Source organism: Cyphomyrmex costatus, unplaced genomic scaffold, assembly GCF_001594065.2.
Source record: "Cyphomyrmex costatus isolate MS0001 unplaced genomic scaffold, Ccosl1.0 scaffold97, whole genome shotgun sequence".
Taxonomy (NCBI): domain Eukaryota; kingdom Metazoa; phylum Arthropoda; class Insecta; order Hymenoptera; family Formicidae; genus Cyphomyrmex; species Cyphomyrmex costatus.
The window spans coordinates 1,247,351-1,266,614 of record NW_017280561.1 but is presented as its reverse complement, the minus strand read 5'-3'; the positions used below and the strand labels follow the sequence as shown (position 1 = coordinate 1,266,614).

General features: G+C 33.5%; 2 protein-coding genes across 2 annotated transcripts; one reads left to right on the top strand and one right to left on the bottom strand.

Annotated features, from left to right (window-relative positions):
• Window positions 1-536: 536 nt before the first annotated feature.
• LRR (capping protein regulator and myosin 1 linker 1 leucine rich repeat protein) lies at window positions 537-11,940 on the bottom strand. Its single transcript, XM_018550245.1, has 24 exons — window positions 11,659-11,940; window positions 11,293-11,390; window positions 11,145-11,195; window positions 10,460-10,653; window positions 10,209-10,386; window positions 9,883-10,121; window positions 9,704-9,798; window positions 9,502-9,543; window positions 7,872-8,059; window positions 7,695-7,772; window positions 7,145-7,478; window positions 5,718-6,114; window positions 5,330-5,648; window positions 5,137-5,250; window positions 4,313-4,518; window positions 4,149-4,236; window positions 3,682-3,906; window positions 3,361-3,381; window positions 3,010-3,151; window positions 2,696-2,945; window positions 1,815-2,533; window positions 1,365-1,604; window positions 1,112-1,176; window positions 537-726 (listed from the first exon to the last, which is right to left on the bottom strand). The coding sequence occupies exons 1-24, from the start codon at window positions 11,693-11,695 to the stop codon at window positions 610-612; spliced, it is 4,437 nt and encodes a 1,478-aa protein (XP_018405747.1). The 5' UTR covers window positions 11,696-11,940; the 3' UTR covers window positions 537-609.
• A 1,372-nt stretch (window positions 11,941-13,312) lies between these two features.
• On the top strand, window positions 13,313-17,854 carry LOC108782088 (probable maleylacetoacetate isomerase 2). Its single transcript, XM_018550251.1, has 5 exons — window positions 13,313-13,566; window positions 14,666-14,717; window positions 16,714-16,862; window positions 16,947-17,151; window positions 17,482-17,854. Exons 1-5 carry the CDS (start codon window positions 13,546-13,548, stop codon window positions 17,709-17,711), a joined length of 657 nt encoding a protein of 218 aa, XP_018405753.1. The 5' UTR covers window positions 13,313-13,545; the 3' UTR covers window positions 17,712-17,854.
• Window positions 17,855-19,264: the final 1,410 nt, after the last annotated feature.

Below are 19,264 nucleotides of genomic sequence, written 5' to 3'. Positions count from 1 at the left end.
TGAAGAAATTATGATATTTTATGTTATAGTTTACTTTTTTACGTATATCTTCACGAATTTTTTAATACATTGTTATTTAATTCGTAATGTTATATCATTAATAAAACACATTCTATAATATTTAAAGTATATTTTATATTTTTTGTTCGTATCAGACGAATAATTTTAGAGTGGCAGCAATTGGCTAATTTGATCCAGTATGATAACCATGAAACTTTACAAAAGTGTGACAACGAAGGATTAAAAATAACTGGCCTTCGCACATAAAACACATATGAACAATACATGAGTACGTTAATTATAAATTATTTACGGTTTAGAAATTTACGGTTGCGTGTAAACACGCTACGTCAAATAAAACTAGTATAAGATTCTCTAATGCCACTTTAACAATAGATTAGTACTTCAGTTATTGTAAAAATGTTCAGTACCTTTTGTTTTTAATGCTAAAACCGGTCGAGATGTATGTATATGCATATTTATATACATAATAAGACTTGTTATGGCACGAAGATGAAAAGTACTATTACCTCGTGTATCAGATATCCGGCATCAGCATCCGGAAGAAAATGCTCCTTATAATGCAATGCTGGGTTATTTCGAGCGTGATCAGACATCCACCACATCGTTATTATTGTAATTGAAATTTGAATCACGCAAGAATGATGTGCGACGAAGCTTGAAGCTGAGACGGCTCTCCTCAACCATTTTCGGTACTTCCGTTGCCTATAAAGCACATTACAATAATTCTTATTTACTTTATAAAATGATAATTGACCTAAAATGGACTTTGACCTTAACACATGTTGTCAAGATCATGACTTATGACCCTAAGTGAACCTCCAGTAGGTTTTAGCCGTCGCTAGTTATCCATTGAAAAAAATTAACAAAATAATATTTATATATAATATTATTAACAATATAATAATTTAGGGCGACTAAAGACCAGTTTTACGAACAGATTATATACTTTACTGGAATTTCAGACTGTGCGCATGCGCGAGTAAGGGGGGTGGCAATCACTGCACTCGCATCTCACAAAAAATATATTTCAGCTATAATAAGAGAACTTGACAAGAAAAAAAAATAAAACAAAATATACATAAAATACCTTGGTATTTGCTCGATCGACAGAACGTTGCAGTAGTGACCGCCATGCTGCAGGTGCGGCATGCTCTAAAATAATAGGTAACAGGTGTGGCTTGTACATTGAAGGATTTATACACATGCGTGTTTAGAGCTATATAAGGAATATAAGAATGTGTTTATTAATGATGTCTAGGATCGAGAAATGTGACAAATCAACAAAAAGAGTTAAACATGCGACACAGAGAAGCGGATAATCGGAACAAAACGGCACTTACCGTTTTCCTTCCTTTCTGTCTTGCTCTTATTTAAACTTGCTGCCAATTCCCGTACCGATCTCTTTTCTACGCTCGAATTGCTCAACGAACTTGCAGTGCTGCTTGCCGATAATGTCGGCGGCAAGGAGGCCGGTCCACTGACACCGCTGTCGGTCGATTCATCGAGAGCATCGCCAGAATCGGGCGTATTGCCAGCCGAGGTGTTCGGACTAGAACCATCGCTTAACAAACTGAATTCTCCTACAAAATTTAATAAATTCAGGACATACAATATACATCCATCAAACGGCAGTTTCGATAAACTTTTAAATTAGCTATCTCATGTGAATATTCAGAAGCCTTAATGTGCACCGCACAATTTAATGTACATATTGTGTGCATTCAATTGAATTTGTTGTACATATATTATCTGTGCTTCTTACTAGAAAATATCTTCTGAATGTTTCTTACCAGATTTCCGATCGGTGGTCATGCTCCATGGTCGCGGCTTAGGCGCCGTCGCTGGTGGAGTAGGCTTATTTTTGATAAGTGAGCCGTTGCTTTTCCCGTCGCTCGTAGTCCCGACATTTTTCAATGGTTTTAATACAGGGGACTTGGCTGAATCAGATGTGCTTTTGGTGCCGCTGCTACTACTGTTTATTGGACTTTTCAAATCGTGACCGGTTGATCGTAGCTTGACGGACGAAGATGACTTCTCTGCATCAGTAACAGACTTCTTCACGACATTTTTACGATTCTCTTGGTCCCTTTCCGATGTGCTCGCTCCGAAAGTATCATCGATATCATGCGAGCTGCGCGGGCTCATATTGGATACGTTTGTTAGTGTGCTACGCCTAGAATCGTCACTTATGTCATTCGCAGCAGCACTGTTACAGATTTCTTTCGCTAAAACCTCGCCTTTGGATCTCTCGTAGGTTTGAGCGCTGTCTGTAGTATTTCTCCGGGCGAGTGGTGACGCAGTAAGGGGCGAATCACCTTGCGATCTTCTACCAACGAGGGGGGAAAACTTTTCCAAGTTGTCGCTGGAACGTGAGCGCGGCGCAGGTTCCAAAAGCGTTTTGAGCATCGGTGAATTACAGCTGTGTTTTTTCTCTATGTCGGGTGGAATGCTTTTGTGACTCGTCAGCGATAAATTAGGACTACCATCCGTTGGAAAAGTATGTAAAGAACTGTAAATTACAATAAGTAGCTTTTTAGAGTTCGTGCATTGACATAAAATAAAAAATTAAATTATGCTTAATTATGCACTTTTTGGCCTCTTAAACCAGGCGCCCGTCTTAATGAAAAACATTTTGTATGATAACAGTCCATATAAAGAGTGTTATATTAACCTGTCGTCGCTCGTAGGAGAGATTAAAGGCGTAGTAGGTGTAGTAGGTCGGAAGAACACATCAAGACCTTCGCCCAGAGCAAGACCGTCGATTGGTTGATCTGGTCTTAACATCGGTCTCGTGGGCGCTCGCGTTTTCGTTCTGCGTGGCCTAGACTTTACTAGATGTTGCAACTGTTGGCTTACAGTGTTGGGCAATTCCGAGACGGAATCTAATGACTCTGTCAACGAATGCTCGGTTTCCGAAATAGCTGTGAAGCACCAATCATATATTTTGCAACTTGACAGATTCATGACAGAGTAATGAATACGAACCTTCCGCTTGGCCTTTCGGCAATGACGGCAACAGATCCGGTATATCATCGGCGGATAATCCTTCTACCGAATCCACTACGGATTTGGGCCTCAATTTCCTTCCATGCAGACTTTTACGCTTGTTCGATAGATGTGGTGTTGCCTGAATAAAACGGTATCAAAATATTCTATGTAATACAGTTTGTATACGATGAAATTAGAATATATATATCTTTATATTCCTACATATTTAAGCACTAAAGATTCAGCTTCAACCGTTATAGACTTGATTTGCTATTAATTGCATATTCACATGTATATGATCCAATTCTTAATTGTTTTTATCTTTATATATTTTTGTATAATACCTACCAGATTAAGATAATCCAATTTCTATGTAAGCGTATAAACAAAAATAACATATTTTAGATACATATCAAGCGATTAAATGGACATATTTATATATAGAAAATAATGTAAATGCTCTCTATGCCCTTTTAAAATAGTTGCCCCCGGCCGATTGTCCGACATTAAGAAATTAAAAGATTTAAATTCTAAATTAAAATCAAGGCTACGAGCGCCAAGCAAGTTGATTTTTGCCTAAATAAAACGATCAAAAACAAATAACCGTTTATTTTAGAAACATAAATATACTGTCTAAATATATAAAAGATTTAAAGTTCTCTCTCTTACCATTGGTGATTGATCGTTGACGCATTTACCAATAGAATCTGCTAGTGAACACGTTTCCGGCGGACAGTCCTCTTCGGACATGAGGTTAATTCTACCAGGAGGTAAAGTCATGGAGACACCGCTTGCACTAGTCACACCTATTACGCTTCCGCTACTCATCGAGCCAGCGCTAGGTCGTAAAACATCTGGTGTGCTACTCCTCGTTCGGCTATCGCAATCTCCAATCTGAAAGCATTTTATTATATTAGCTTGTATCATTATAAAAGAATCAATAAGAAAAAAATCACTACAGTGGCCTCTTGGTCTATATGGATCAGTTCATATCATAACCATTTGCTATAGTTAGATAGTGCAAATGTGTAATGTATGTATACACACACCACAAAGTGTTAATTAGATTAGATGTTCTTTTAAGATTGGCAATGTATTCTATATATTGATATTATATTAAATTTTGTGAAACTTACCAAAGTTTTATAACTTCTTGACAACGACTCGATTACCTCATCCGTGATCCTGTCGGATATGTGTGCCGCAACTGCTAAATTAAGTTCACTTAAAAAAAGAGAAAGAATTAAAATTATTATAAAAACAAATCGATACATTTATATTAAGATTGCAAAATTTTTACTTGATTCTATTAATTATATCTGCTCCAGCTTGTTCAGTGACAGTTGTGTGTATGAATTCATTATTGATTTGGTTTTTCTCTTTACACGTATTACGAAGATCGTCTTGTACCGCAATCGGCTCGCTCTCGTCGCCTCTGATCACCATTTGTGAAAGTATAGTAGGACATTGCTCATTTGCGCATTTTATCATCGCATCCAAAGAATCCTAAATCAACGTAAGTTTCATACATTACACATAATTATATCTCTCAGAAAATAATGACTATACTAAATTTGTGATTGAAACTAAGAGCAATACAGCACCGATTGTTGCGAAAAGTTTTCAGAAGTTCGTATCTTTCACATTTTATGTGCAATAATTTTAAAAGGATTCTGCAATATGTCACATGAAATATTGTAACATACAAAATTCTACAATATGTCATATGAAAAAAAAAAAAAATGTTTTAACAGAAATATTTCTTACCATATGAAATAAATTAAAAAACATATCAAAACAGTACAATTATCAGGATATTAAACTGATGTTAAAGTGGTTCGAAAATATTTACTAATTGTAAGTCACTTTTTGATCACTATCCAGTTTAACATCACATTTAAATTGCGATAAATTTTTGTATATAAATAATATAATATTGTATGATAACTGCAGTTGTGTGATTTTTTAACAGTAAAATAATATTATGCAAATAAAATATTATTTTCTTATGTATTTCTTATCTATTTCTATTATATTTTCTCTCTGTCTCTGTATTCCCATATATATATATACCATATATGGGAAGAGTAGAAAAACAATCTTAAAAATTTATTCAACACATACCTGTAGATATATCGTTATAACTTTATGAAGTTCGTTCGCCATATCATGTAGCTTTTGCTCAATTGGATTATTCTCGTCGCGTCTTTGAAGCACTTCGTGTAATCTTGGCAGTAGCTGCAAAAGGATATAATAAGTGTGAATGTTTCCATGTTTCAACCAAAGTTCTGATTTTTCTAAATTTTATCAATCATACTTGTTTAGAATTATCCGCATCTTGTATAAGTCCAGTTGCATAATTGATATCGTTATTAGCGTCACAACTCTCTGCCGCAAGGGTTTTTATAGTGTCTTGAGTTTGAACGACGAGTCTGTCGACCATTTGTTGCGTAGAACTCAATAAAAATCCCTGTTGCAACCGGAACGCTTGCCCATGGCTATATTTGCACGGAGTGACATTTCTTTGCAACAGATCTTGTATCTTCTTAACTAACTGCTCTGTTTTTTCTGCGGAGGTTTTCATACAAGGTTGCAGATCATAAATAGGAAACGGCATGTGCCGTACGCTGCAGTTTCTACAAGAATAAATTTTTTTATGAATTTATTGTATCCTTATTTCGATCTATGTGGATACACGCGCATACTTCTCTAGAGCGTGAACGATATCCGCGTAGCCTTGTAACGTGATGTTGTTCTTGTCGTATATAATGGTCCGTAAATGATTATTGATTTGCAACGCTTTCGCCAGTAACCTCGCGCCAGGATCGCCTATCTGATTACCACTAATATCCAAGACATGTAAACACGTGTTGCTACCAAGAGCATTGATCAGGTTATAGAGATCGCTTTTCAATCGAGAGTCGGGTAGATGCAACGCTTGAAGAACGCAATCATCCTCCTGAAGCATCTGCACCAAAGCGTCCATTACGACGGCTATGTGCTTGCTTTTCATACTGGCAGTATTACGTCCCATGTATAATTGCTTTATCGATTTGTTCTTGCCAACCGCAGTTATAACTTGTGCCAAATCAACATCCATGTCTGTGAATGAAAATGTTAATCTTACATTCATATTTGGCATAAAACAAATTACAAAATTGTAAAATCATTCAATCAATTTTTCAAAATTGGCTGAATGATTTTATAATTTACATAACTCGAGTCCTTTCGATTTCAGACAAACAAATCGTCTTAACCATGAAACAAGAATATAAGGGTTTTATTGCACATATAGTAGGGTCGATTCAGAGTAGCCAATCAGTAGTCCGTGTGCAATCAAATTGTCAGTATTAAAACAAAATCGTGTGATATAACTTTGAAATTGCACGGTACTTTTATGCGCCATTAATTTCGTGCAGAAATATTAAATATTCAAGCAATGCACAATATCGCCATTAGAGGAATACAGCTAAGTTCAATTACTTTAAAAAAAACTTCATTGAATAGGCGCAGTAGATGATGAGAATTCTCCGTAAAAAAGATTTATAATTTTCTTTTTTTTTAATAAAATGGTTGTATGCTAAATTTCTTGTCTTTAAAGTTTAATGTATCATTTAGTAAAGGTAGTACCACACACACTTAGATTTTAATTTTAAAAGATACATTACATATTAATAAAAATAATAAAATTGGTAGTTTTTTCACGGAGAACACATCTTAGCGTCTTTTTTACCTTTTTTTTTTTAAAGGTAAATTTGTATCTAATTAAAGTTATTATTATTTTTTTTGTAAAGTTTGAAAAAAAGAAAAGAAACATATTCTTTAGTAAAAATACTACTACTTGGTAGAATATAACGTAGTATTCCTTACATTCATAAACCATATTGCTTAAAATAAGGTATTACTTACAAAATAATATTGTTCACTTATTGTATTGATTTTACTTAATACTAAAAACTAAACTGCAATAATTTCATACAATATTGTAAATATTCAATCGTATTAAACATATATTTTTATATCAGCCTGTATACGACGGCTTTAACATGCACCAAGGCATACTGAGTGCACTCACACAATCGAATTTATTATATTTTTACATAGTTATATACTGCTAACTATATATACATACTGCTGTCTGATATATCCAATGACGCTATACACCGAACTCCGTGAATGCATGATTCCAGAACGTGCGCGCCCATGGAACCCAAATTGTTTCCGCTCATATCAAGCTCTAGGCCAACTGTACTTTCGTTGCACGCCAAACCGAGTAGCAGATGTTTTAATGCCTCCAACGGTAGTTTGCACGAAGATATATTTAAGTACTTCAGCGAGAGGGTTGCCGTGAAAAATTGTTTAAAACTTGGAGGTATTTCTTTGGTTTTCTTGCTTGAAAAGGAATTCCGGGCAACGTTCAGGTGGACTAAATTAGTTGCACAACCCCGTAATAATGCACCGAACAACTAAATCAAGTCAAGAACAATGTAAATTGTATCGCTTTTACAGAAATTTAAACTAATTTAATACTGAAAGGTAATGATTAATTATTTATTTTAGTACTAAAAGTACTAATAAACATTACCTTCCATTAAATTGATTCAAATTTCAGGACAAATGTAAAGACGGCCGAGTATTAAAATTATTATTTGAAAGAAGGCAATACAAAATTAGCTACTTACGTATTCTAAAGTAGTATCTGTACCGCTAAGATCTAGGTGTGTTAAACTATTAGGTTGTGCCAAGAAATTGCACAAATTCTGCAATCATTAAATACGAATTAGGATTTTAACTACTGTAATACACAAATTAAGACCCTGTAGTTTATCGCCAAGATCAGTTTGCAATTATGAACTCACATTGACATCGTCCTTCAACGTGTTCTCCGAAAGATTCAGATATCGCAAACTAGTCGGCATGCTTCTGTTCAAGCTTAATGCGTGAGCTATTTGACTTATACCTTTCCCGGTCAATCCACAGTGGGCCAAATTTAATTCTTGTAAACCTTTAGGCAACTTGCCAATAGGGCCGCTCAGATGAGTACCACCTTAAAAATATATTACAAATTTTATATACTGCACAAATAATAGAAACAACAGCTTTTGCTTCCAGAGATCAATAATTTTTTACACATTAACGCAATGCTTGTACAGAATATAAAATTTGGAATGTTACATCATGCAAAATAAAAAGAAAATAAAGAAACAAATATGAGTCTCTTTACAAATTTATAAAATAAAGATATACATATTTAAAAGAAAAGCATATCATATATATATATATATGTGTGTATATATACAGGCAAGGGAGCAGTTTAATTGTAAAAAATAGCAAAAAAACCTTTATTTTTGAAAAAGTAAAAAAAATAGTGTTAGTTTAACAAAAAATAAGTAAAAGTCTTTTTTTTTTTTTAGAGAATTTATAAGTTTAAATTACTTTACTTATTATATACTATTTATATTTATGTAACACAACGTAACACATTATCTTATATCGTAAGGAAACAAAAAAGATACGTAATACATAGAAGGCTTGGCAGAACATGGCTTGCTGCGAGCCGACTTCTCTAGTGAACCCTTTCCCTACCAACTCGAACCATCGGTCGAGCTGAGGGATGACGTTAGCTATCGCAATAATGTACTTCTAATTATAAATTATCGAATATTTTTATTATAAATATGCCGAATAGAAGAGACAGCTCCGATGACCTTGATCTTGACATGTTGTCAAGGTTATAATCCTGAGTGACCTCCAAATAGGTTTTAGCCATCGCTCGTTACACTCGTTGAAAAGTTATTAATAAAAAAAAGTTTAATAAAACAACGGTTTATTTTTGCTACACATAGTACTTAAAAATTACTCCACACACATCTTTTCTATTAAGGAGCATGGATGTTCCACGCAAAGCAACTCTCACCCCACCTCTCTCTGCCAAGCGACGCACGACTATCCATGTGAAGCGATTCTCATTCCCTCCCTCCCTCCTACAAAGAGTGTACGTTGTTTATTATATATCATTTAGGAACAAAATATGTAAAAGCAAAATTAAAAAATAAATTTACAGCTTTACCTTTTCTCTTTAAAATATATCTTAAAAAATTTCTCTGTATGAGTTTATTTCTCTCTCACCAAGATAATTAATTTAATTTTTCATGAAATGCGAAAGAATTATTCTCAAATTTACGAATGATAGTGTATATATGTGATTTATTTTTAATGTATCTATAATTGATGAAAAATATTAAAATTAAATAATTAGAACATGAAGAAACAAAAGATTCCCACTGTCCTTGTGGAGTCCTAAAAAGTTTTACTTATTTACTATTCTACATATTTTTGCATGTCTGGTGCATAAACTGGATAAGAAGTGAGAAAAATGAGAAAGTGAGATATTTCTAAATAAATAAAAGAAAAATGAGAAAAGTTAATTGCTCCCATGCCTGTAATATAATTACTAGGAATAATTAAAATACATGGTTATTGGCACACCTTGCATTAACTTGGCTATTATCCCACACAAGCTAGACGCTCCTACAAAAAATATAATAAAAATCTATTCAGGACACTTTTATGGTTAACAATTATGGTTAACAATTGGAAAATAGAGCTTGATGGGTTGTAGTGCAGATAAAAATTTCAAATACAAAAAGAATACCTACTGAATAAATAATTGAAGTTAATTAATATTCACCTTTGTCCTCAATCATGTTGTGTGACAAATCTATTGTTTGCAACATCGTATTAGCGTTAGAGATCAAGGCTAACGACAACTTGTGAGCGAAATCCCTTTTAAAAACAATTATTTGTACATTATGCATTAAGTACTTTCTGTTTATGTAAACACTACAAACTAATTGCTTAAACCATTACCACTTAATCCCGAGATTATCTAAATAAAGCTCTTGAATGGACAAAGATCTTCGCATAACATGTAACAATCTCTCTAAAGGCTCATGATTTAATTTGAGGTGAGATGCCCTTAATTTAGTAAACCAAGTGTTATACTCCAAGGCCGAAATAATTGGTACCAAGTCCTTCTGGTCTAAATGATCAAAATCTGTCAAATTCAGCTCTCTGGTGTCATGTGAAAGGTATATTGTGTCGACATCCTGAAATTCGTATCTGTCTAAATAAGATTTTTGTAGCAGATAATTCAATATTGTTAAAGCAAATTCTAACGATGCTGTCAATCTCACCCAGGCCACTTCCTCCCTGTATGGTACACTATGCAAGTCACACATGCATGCATACTGAGTAGAGAAACCACCGCAGGGCCCTGTGTGTCTCGTGGCTTCTGTGCTCCTAGCTAACTCGCTCCCTCGTATACTCTGCAGTCTGCTAGCTGGTATTACCTCTATTTTTCGTATAATATAACTAAAAATATTTAAAATACATTATCAGTAGAGTTTCGCAAATATTCCTTAGTTATAAAATAATTAAAACGTACTTTAATGGTACTGTAGGAAAGATATTTCGAATTGCCGTATGTAAGGCCTCTATCATAGCGTCTACCTCTGTGGTATCTCCACCGACGCTGTTTGTAGTAAAATTGTAATATCGTTCTCCAACGGTCAAACATAGCTGATTTGCTCTTCTTGACTCTATGGCCGTTACTTCTAGATAATGAAAATGGCAGTCGATCTACAAAAGAATAAAATTTAAATGCAGCATGATAATAAAAGAGTAAATCATATTATGATTGGGTTCCATTTCAGGATAATTTTAATCTTAGTTAATGTTAATTTAAGAATTTATCTTTTTTTATTTCTCAAAATTAGGAAAAGATAATAAGCAAATTGAACCAAGATTAATCTTATATTAATGGAACTTATAGATTGCTGGTCTCATTGTAGTCAATTATGATGCAGAGAATACAGTTAGCTAATAAAATGCTTGACTAACAGTATTTTTTTTGGCTATAGCAGATTTATACCTGGATTAGATTAATGATGTTTATCGTATATATTATTGATAGAATATATGTCAACAATAATAGAATAATAATCTAATTTAGGTTGGTACAAATCTGCTACAATCAAAAACATTATAAAATACAACTCAACCAGAAACTACAATTAGCAATCTATAGTGTGATTAAATGGCTTAAAAGAGAACAGACAAATTAAACTTACTCGTGTGGGTACTTTGGCCGATAAGAGAAAGAGGCGACATGGCGAGAACACCTTAAGGGCAAGAAAAAATCAATTTAAATCAAGGCAAAAAATGACATTATTACAAAGAAATAGAGAGAAATAAAAAACAGAAAGAGCAATTACTCACAAGAACACGATTTTCCTGTTTGTCCTGTTTTGTTTCTAATTTTACCACATTCTTTAATAGTATTTTTACATGTTTACCAAGTAGAGCTTTCACCGATTCTGCAAGTAATGAATAATTTACACAGTTATACCTTTACTACAAAACAGTGTATCGAAAATAGCACGAAGATTCTCCTAATCACACAGTCGCTCCTTTTTGCACCAAAAGGATACGACAGGCTAATTAATCCTGAAATTCACGCGAGATACAGAATGTCAGGCAACCAATGTTTGACACCCAACGAGAAAGACGAGCATTCGCGTGGATAACAGTACGAGTCTAGTGTTTTGATGAGCAACGTAAACACGCGATAAAGCGGAGACGAACCATTTAAATCCTTCGTAAGCTGCGATCGGGTTGACATTTTGCTAGCTGAAGTCTTCCATTGAAGTTCGCTGTTCCATCTAATGTGTCGTCGTCGTCATCATCGTTTCTCTATCTCTCTTTCTCTTCTCTCTCTCTCTCTCTCTCTCTCACACACTCCTTATTCTTCGCTGATTAGGAAAGTATTGTCGAGACAAAGGGCGATGTCACGAGAAGACGAATAGGCAGTACAGTAGCAGCCATGTTAGTCTTAGCACCTGTCCATGGAAACTGATGAAAACTATGGGTGCTTTCCATTTAGTGATAACAGATCAACACAAATGACACGTTCTATCTTTAGATCTGTTCGCGTCGCACGCTCAAACGTACTCCAACATGCTTCCACCATAGCTCATAGGCTCCTACTTCACTCCAACGCGGAGTAAAACCAGCGGCACACGATACTTGTTCTCCTGCTGGATTACATCCAAAATTCGACTTTCTTAACTCCGAGTATTTTTTATCCTTGTTCAACACATTCGGTGAATAACAAGGATAAAATGATATTCGAGTTGCGCTAGTCAAATTTTGACACGCACTTGCTAGCTGAATTAGAATCTTCACAGTGTCAGCATCGCAGCCAATACGGTGGCAAGATTGGCTGCGTCAGCAGCTTAGAGCATATATACATGGAGTGATCATCGTGAATCGTGATTTATAAAAGTGTGTCCAAGATGCGCGTGAGAGAGAAAGGTATATATGAATAGGAAGGATATATATGTATATATATATAGGAACATTCTTTCTGCGCATGCTTCAAATATGCCGCATGTATTCATATTTTTCGATAGTTAGGGCTTAGGGCGCGATTATATGAAGCGCCAAGCTATGTAAAGAGCTTACTAAACGCTCAGGAGCAGTCGTCCGTCTTCTTCTTCCTCTTCGTAATTTAAAGGGCCATCACACGTACAAAAATTTTAGTAGTAATCGTGAGATCACAATCAAGATTTACGATTCACATTTTAATACGCTAAACTGTGATTGGTCGATTTGCTTAAGACCTTACGATTGCTACTAAAATTTTTGTACGTGTGATAGCAGTCGTCCGTACTAAATGCACCCATACTCCGTTTAGTTAGTAGACGCGCGGCGTTTATAAATATACATATTTATGCAATTACAATGCTTGTACTACTAGCCAAATGCAATCCTAATATTTTTGAGAAATATTATTGTCGCATCCAGAAAAGAAAAATACTGTATACGTACTGCGTACAATTAAGCATGGCGGCCACGTATATCAGTTCACAACATGGTTGCTTTACAAGGAAAGGATGACCAATCAGAGTATACATTAGAAGACTGCCAATCAAGAAACTCAGATATCAATGGGCGCATTCAGCAGAAATGAGCGCTACGAGAGCGCTCGCTGTTATTGGTGTATTCTTCTAGATCATCCAATCAGAATTTTAAATCTGGAAGAATACACCAATAACAGCGAGCGCTCTCGGAGCGCTCTTTTCTGCTGAATGCGCCCAATGTCGCTTCTCTCTATTAGAGAATTAATAGGCTCTCTACTCTCTATAGGACTCTACCTTGAACTTGAGGTGGAAAAAGAACAGATCTATTGTCTACTTGCATGTGTGTTATCTACTTGTGTATCTTGCATCACGAGAGCGTGGAGTGGAGGACCGGTGGACGGAACAGCGGAGCGGAGAGTGTAAAGTTGGTGTGTAGAGTTGGGAAGAAGAAACGGCTAGTAAAATCGAACAGAAAGGAGAAGAGTTTCGCGCGTTCACCGCGATTCTAAATTACTTCCGACAGATTCAGCGGCATATTATCAGAGTCACCGATCGAATAATCGAGTTGGGCGAAAGGTGGCGAAAGGCGAGCGCTGTCCGCGAGAGGCCGATGATGTCCGCGATGGGTAAGGTGAGTATTTACGCGCGAATTAACCTTTAGAATCGTTCTACAAATATTGATGATTATACTGCAATATCTCAAATGACGTTGCACTGATAAATCTCGAGAGACTGGTATACAGTTGCCATTCCATGGTTTTGCACGCGAAAGTAAATCCTACTGCTTACCATCATTCGCCACGATTGTCAATTGAATGCGCATCTAACTTGCGATCGGTTTCGATTTCCGCTCGAGAATCTTAAAATCCCGCACTGACGAAATTCTTTCCTCAACCAGTGAATATAATTGATAACGAAACTATAACTTTCCAGTAGGATAGACATGATAGTATGTAACGCGTCGTGTGCATACGCGGGACGGCGGGACTATTTCGTTCGAAATTCCAGCCTAAAAACAAATAAAACTCGTATTTGTAAAGTTGCAAACTTAATACTTCTGTAATATTAATATTTCTCATTTCTTATTAGCGTCAATATGAACGAGCCTTCTACTAAACTTTCTTTTTGAAATTTTTTTTATTTATAAAAATTGCACAAAAAAATTTCAGAAATTATTGATTTTACGAAAAGCACTTTCCGAAAGTGTTTTTTAAACATTCTTTGGTATTAGGTTGAAAATTCTTTACATACATTATCTGCTTAAAATTTTTCAAGCAATATCCATTTTTTAGATTTTTTAAATGTAACAATTGAGTTCTACAAATCGTCTAATGATTTATTACTTTTACGCTTATTTAAAGTAGTACGTAGAATATCTGCTAAATGAGTTGACTATTATTAGCATCATATAGGATCAACAGATGTAATATAAACATGAGGCAAGTTTTTTTAATTTATCATTTGATCAATCGATGAATTAAAAACACTCGTCCATGTTTTAATAAATGCATATTTCGTAATGTAAATATGTTTTGATGAGAATGTATATTTCAACATTTGTGCAATATATTCTTGTTTATATCTATCAATGATTATACTTTTTTATAGTATATTTTTTCTAGTATGTGAATGTGATTTTATAATCAACTTTGATTATGTCGTATATCTTCAAGGCTGACTTACATAATTGAAGTTTACTGTGTATTTCTACTTCTTATTTCGTTTTACAGCCGGTGCTTTATTCCTATTGGCGAAGTTCCTGCTCCTGGAGGGTAAGAATTGGTGAGTAAATTTGCATGATTTTATGTATTATACACACATAAATTCAGGATTTTACTAGACGTGTGTCTCAAAACTTGACTCTGTTAACTATGAATATCTTTTATCTTTGTTTAACATTTAGTGAACAACAAGGATAAAATGATACTCGCCTTGACAGAGTCAAGCATCTATGTTTACCAATTTGGAATACAATCTAGAAAAACTATGAAAACCAGAAAAAAAGACAAGGAATTAGAGAATGGTTAACAGCTACATTTATTATTTTTATCAATAAATAGGAATAGGGACAGAAATAGAGAATAGGAATTTTATCCAATTAGAAACGATGCACTATGGAATACATAGTTTCTAATAGGTTGAAATTTTTATTCTTTCTCTATTCCTATGTCATGATGGTGCGCAGTCAAGGAAAATTGTGTAAACTGGGAATAGTCAGGAAATTTATTATTGAAGATAGGTTGTAAAGTATCATTGTCTCTTTGAACCAGACTTCTTTGTAGATGAACCTTTTCCGAATATATTAGTAAAATTAGATATACAACATTTAATGCATTATCTATTATCTGGATGATTCAAGTTCAAATTTCGAATAGTTCACGAGTTATTATAACACATAACACAAAATTTCGTCGTAAAAATCGTCACTTTATACGCTTGTTAGTTTAGCCCTTTATCTATTTTATTTATGGTGAGATACACACAAGCATAAGTCCATGTCCGTGTGCTTGTCTTCGGTCCGAAAATGAGCACATGGACTCATACTTGTGTATATAGTTACCGGTTTCATTAGACCGCCGACTGATTCGGTGTCGCCTCCATTATCGCAGAGTTTTTGGCTGAGGATTCAGGAGCCTATAGCTTCTAAATGTACGTTTGTTTTAATAATACAGGATAGCTTTTTTTACAATTCCTGCTTTTAAATGTTAAAATTATATATTTATTGCATATTTGATATTAGTCATGCCACTATCATCTAAAAAATCTGGAAAAGTCATGGAATTAAAAAATTTATTTTCTGTGGCAACTATTCTTGATTGCCCTATGTATAATCAGTTAATAAAGAATTTTCATTCGATCTCATTAATACACTGTATAAATAGTGTATTTTGATCTCAACTTTTACCAAGATTACCACGAAACTAGAAATTAAGAAAATTGAAAACAGCGAAAATTTGCAAAAATTTCTGGAAAATTAAAATTTTTAGTTTTAAAAATGTTTAATATACGTTATACCTACGCAGTTTGCGAACTTCTAACTTAATAATTAAAAATGCAGGCAGTGTTAGCAATATTAATAGTAATTTTAATTATTATGTTAAATTGATCTTTCAACAAAATATTGAACGGTTTCTAAAATCAGAACGAAATATACATTTTAAAGTATTATTAAAAATCAGAAAAAAGTGTATAATGAAATGTCTGAAAATCATGAAATAGTTACAGAATTTTAGAAGAATTTGTGATATCCTTGTTTATAGATTACTATACTTATAAAAAATAAAAATTATGTTTTATTCTATTTTTCCGTTTAAGTTTTAAACTGAATTTTAAATGAATTTATTGTTGTGGTAGGTAAAATTTTCCTGATGTAATATTTTTATGTAAGATATTTTATATAATAAAGAATTCATAATTAGAGAATATAATTTTATAATTATTTTTATAGATAGAATTTATAAGTCGGTATTTATGATGATTAGTTCTGTTATGATTTAAAATTGTCTCAATTACAATTTTAATGTCATAAAGTAATTATAAAAAACATTTAAATCTTTATTACGCTTTTGAGGCTTTCACGGGTATTTTCTTCAATTATGCGAGAAGGTTTGCGGGTTATCGCCGTGTCTTTCTTCATTTTTAAAAAAAGGCATTAAAAATGAAGAAAGACACGGCGATAACCCGCAAACCTTCTCGCATAACATTTAAATCTATAAGCACATTAGAAACATTGTATTCAATGCTTATAGATTTAAATGTTTCTAATGTTTATTAATAGCATTGAACCTGAAGGAAATACCATATGATATAAAGCCTGTTAGTCTGGTGAAGAGTGGTGGAGAACAACATTCCAATGAATTCCGCGAGATTAATCCAATGGAGCAAGTCCCTGCTTTACATATTGACAATCATACTTTGATAGAGTCTGTGAGTAAATTTGGTCATAAATGTTCTTGTAGTTACTACCTTATTTTTTAGAATTTATAATGACAAACAAGTTTTTTAATATAGTTGAATATCCTACAATATTTGGAAGAGACTAGGCCAAATCGTCCATTGATGCCGGCGGATCCTGTCAAAAGAGCTAGAGTGAGAGAAATTTGTGAAGTAATTGCTAGTGGTATACAACCATTGCAAAATCTTGTTGTTCTGATTTATGTCGGAGAGGAACGTAAGAAGGAATGGGCGCAGCATTGGATTACTAGAGGATTTACAGGTATTATATAATTATAATAAAAAAATTGTGTGATAATTTTTTAATTTGATTAGGTATATGATTTAATTTTGAGGGTTTTTTTCTCAAATATTGATTTATTTAAACAAGATAATGAACGAATACCTAAATCGAAAAATATTTCCTTTTGTATAATGTTTCCCATCTTTCTGGCAAAAGATGGATTCTGTAACGGTAAAAAGATTCTTCTTTAGAATTGATCCAATTTTCAACACATTTTTGCATATCTTCAAAATTATGAAAGTGTGTTCTCTTGTCGTTAATATACGATGAATGTATATAATTAAGTATTAATAATAATAATAATTTCAGCTGTGGAGAAATTGTTATCGTCGAGTGCGGGCAAATATTGTGTCGGCGACGAGATTACATTAGCGGATTGTTGCTTGGTACCACAGATATTTAACGCACGAAGATTTCACGTTGATCTCAGACCTTTCCCTACGATTCTAAGGGTAGACCGTCATTTGGAACACCATCCGGCCTTCACTGCGGCTCACCCCAACAATCAGCCCGATTGTCCGCCCGAAGCGACCAAGTAGCAAGCAAGGCAGACCACCCTTTTTCTCTTCTAATCTTTTAGGAGGGTGAAAAGAGGTGGTCCATCAAGTGGTATCATAGTGATAAAAGGTGAACATGTGTTTCATTTGTTTGCATTTCCCATACGTTTGAATTGCAACAAAAAAATTTTGTTTTATTACGTAATTAAGTGTAATCTAAAAGAAGATCAATATTTATTAGTTAAATGTAGTTTAGGCTCTCCTCCCTCTCAATCATCAAAAAATCGATTGATTGTATTTTTAATTACACGAATGGGTCCAATTGTAGGAATTATTGACTATACAGGAAGTTAATTTTTACTTACATACTTGTAGCCAAGAAATTGCATTATTTTGATAATAGTATTTGTATCCTGATTGGTACAGATTCACCTTTTATCATTTATGAACTGCATATTAGAATTGAAATGGTTAGCGGCATCACGAAAGCAAATATATCGAGTAAATATATTGATCTTGATTTGAATATCCTATTAGAATACAATGCCGCTTATTTTAGAATAAAGATTCTTAAGCCATTTCTGTAGTCGTGTAAGAGCAAAGGAAATTATATATTGGCCTATTTTTTATTTTGTTACATTTTCTACGATTTTATATGATTAATCAAAATTTATCTTTCTGCTATATTTTTACACGATATTTTATAAAGATATATTGATCTATACTGAATATGTTCTGTTAAAATCAAAAGTTTAATTTATATATAGTATATATTATAATTTTTTATATTTTATACTTGTGCTTATAGTATGTAACATAAAGAAAAAAGAAAAGATGTCGCTATTAAATTCTAGTGAATATTCCGAAATCTTCGCCGGTTGTAGGATAGTGACGTGTTTATGTGATAATAAAGTGCATGCAGACAAATTCAAAACTTGAAGCGATCGAATTCACATGGAAATATGTAATGAAGGAATGTGCTCTGCTCAATATCCCAGAATACCAACAAAAAGTACAAATCGTATTTTTTTTTTTTTGATATTCCAATTTTAGAATATATTAGATTTCTTCGTTTTGTTTACATTTATATTTTGTTATTGTTTATGATTACATCTTTGTATTGAAGTATTTAATAACTTTATGATTTGATCGACACTTACATTTTTTCATACTTTGGGTTAATTTATACAATGTCGTAATAAAATATGTATTAACTTTGTGTTGTTCAAATTATTTTTCACAAATGAGCGAGGATCAAATATTTCGTTTTTAATTTTATCTAATCAACAGGTCTAACTTAAGTAAAAAGATTTTTATTATTTTGAAGGTTTTATGGAGGTCTACAAATATAGTTCACCGATTATAATCGCATACAGTTTTATGCTAAGAATTGTACGATAGATCACCGCAATGCATTATATTTAACTTTATATAGAATCGTAAAATATTAAAGCAATATTCTTTCATACATTTTACGGCATTTTCACTTGTGAAAGTTTTTAATTTTATATTAGTAAGGAGATCCTAAAGTTCGTTTTACTGCTATTAAACATAATTTTTGTAAAATAATTGTCACATATATTATTTCTACAGAT

What these genes read in the sequence shown, in the direction of transcription:
- LOC108782088 (XM_018550251.1), top strand. Translation starts at nt 13,546, where the DNA reads ATGATGTCCGCGATGGGTAAG. An exon ending in ATCATACTTTGATAGAGTCT is followed by an intron (nt 16,863 to 16,946) that starts GTGAGTAAATTT and finishes TTTTTAATATAG; the next exon opens with TTGAATATCCTACAATATTT. An exon ending in GATTACTAGAGGATTTACAG is followed by an intron (nt 17,152 to 17,481) that starts GTATTATATAAT and finishes TAATAATTTCAG; the next exon opens with CTGTGGAGAAATTGTTATCG.
- LRR (XM_018550245.1), bottom strand. Translation starts at nt 11,695, where the DNA reads ATGTCAACCCGATCGCAGCTTACGAAGGATTTAAATG. An exon ending in TTATAACGATATATCTACAG is followed by an intron (nt 4,519 to 5,136) that starts GTATGTGTTGAA and finishes ACGTTGATTTAG; the next exon opens with GATTCTTTGGATGCGATGAT. An exon ending in TCAACGATCAATCACCAATG is followed by an intron (nt 3,382 to 3,681) that starts GTAAGAGAGAGA and finishes ACGCTTACATAG; the next exon opens with AAATTGGATTATCTTAATCT.